The sequence below is a fragment of the Penaeus monodon genome, chromosome 21 (assembly GCF_015228065.2).
Source record: "Penaeus monodon isolate SGIC_2016 chromosome 21, NSTDA_Pmon_1, whole genome shotgun sequence".
NCBI lineage: Eukaryota > Metazoa > Arthropoda > Malacostraca > Decapoda > Penaeidae > Penaeus > Penaeus monodon.
Window position 1 is genome coordinate 23,894,994 of NC_051406.1, and position 334 is coordinate 23,895,327.

Below are 334 nucleotides of genomic sequence, written 5' to 3' on the forward strand. Positions count from 1 at the left end.
GTGGACCAGGAGACAAACACACATCCAGACAAACAAACTCCCCTCCCAAAAAAATGAAGTTTTAAATATATAATGCTACCGAAAGACATGAAGTTACAAATATATGATGCTATAGAACCCCCACAGAGAGGATAACACCTCCTCATCTCCCCCTAGGTCTGTCACCATCTACATCAACAGAGATGCTGAAGTTATTCTCCGGTCTGGCGGCGCTCAGCTCAGCGACCCTCTCAAGCTGCCGCCGGCCCCCTCCTCCTCCTCTCACGGGCCGGGGGGGACGTGGACCTCCCTCGTTGTCAGTTTCCACGATTTTTGCCTCGTGGTGTACAGGTAA

General features: G+C 51.2%; 1 protein-coding gene across 1 annotated transcript in view; it reads left to right on the top strand.

The window, feature by feature from the left end:
• LOC119586371 overlaps window positions 1-334 on the top strand; it is a gene marked incomplete in the record, with an annotated part of 37,892 nt that overhangs the window by 29,723 nt on the left and 7,835 nt on the right. The window contains 1 exon segment of the mRNA XM_037935083.1: window positions 157-330. Coding sequence (XP_037791011.1) covers window positions 157-330 — 174 coding nt within the window.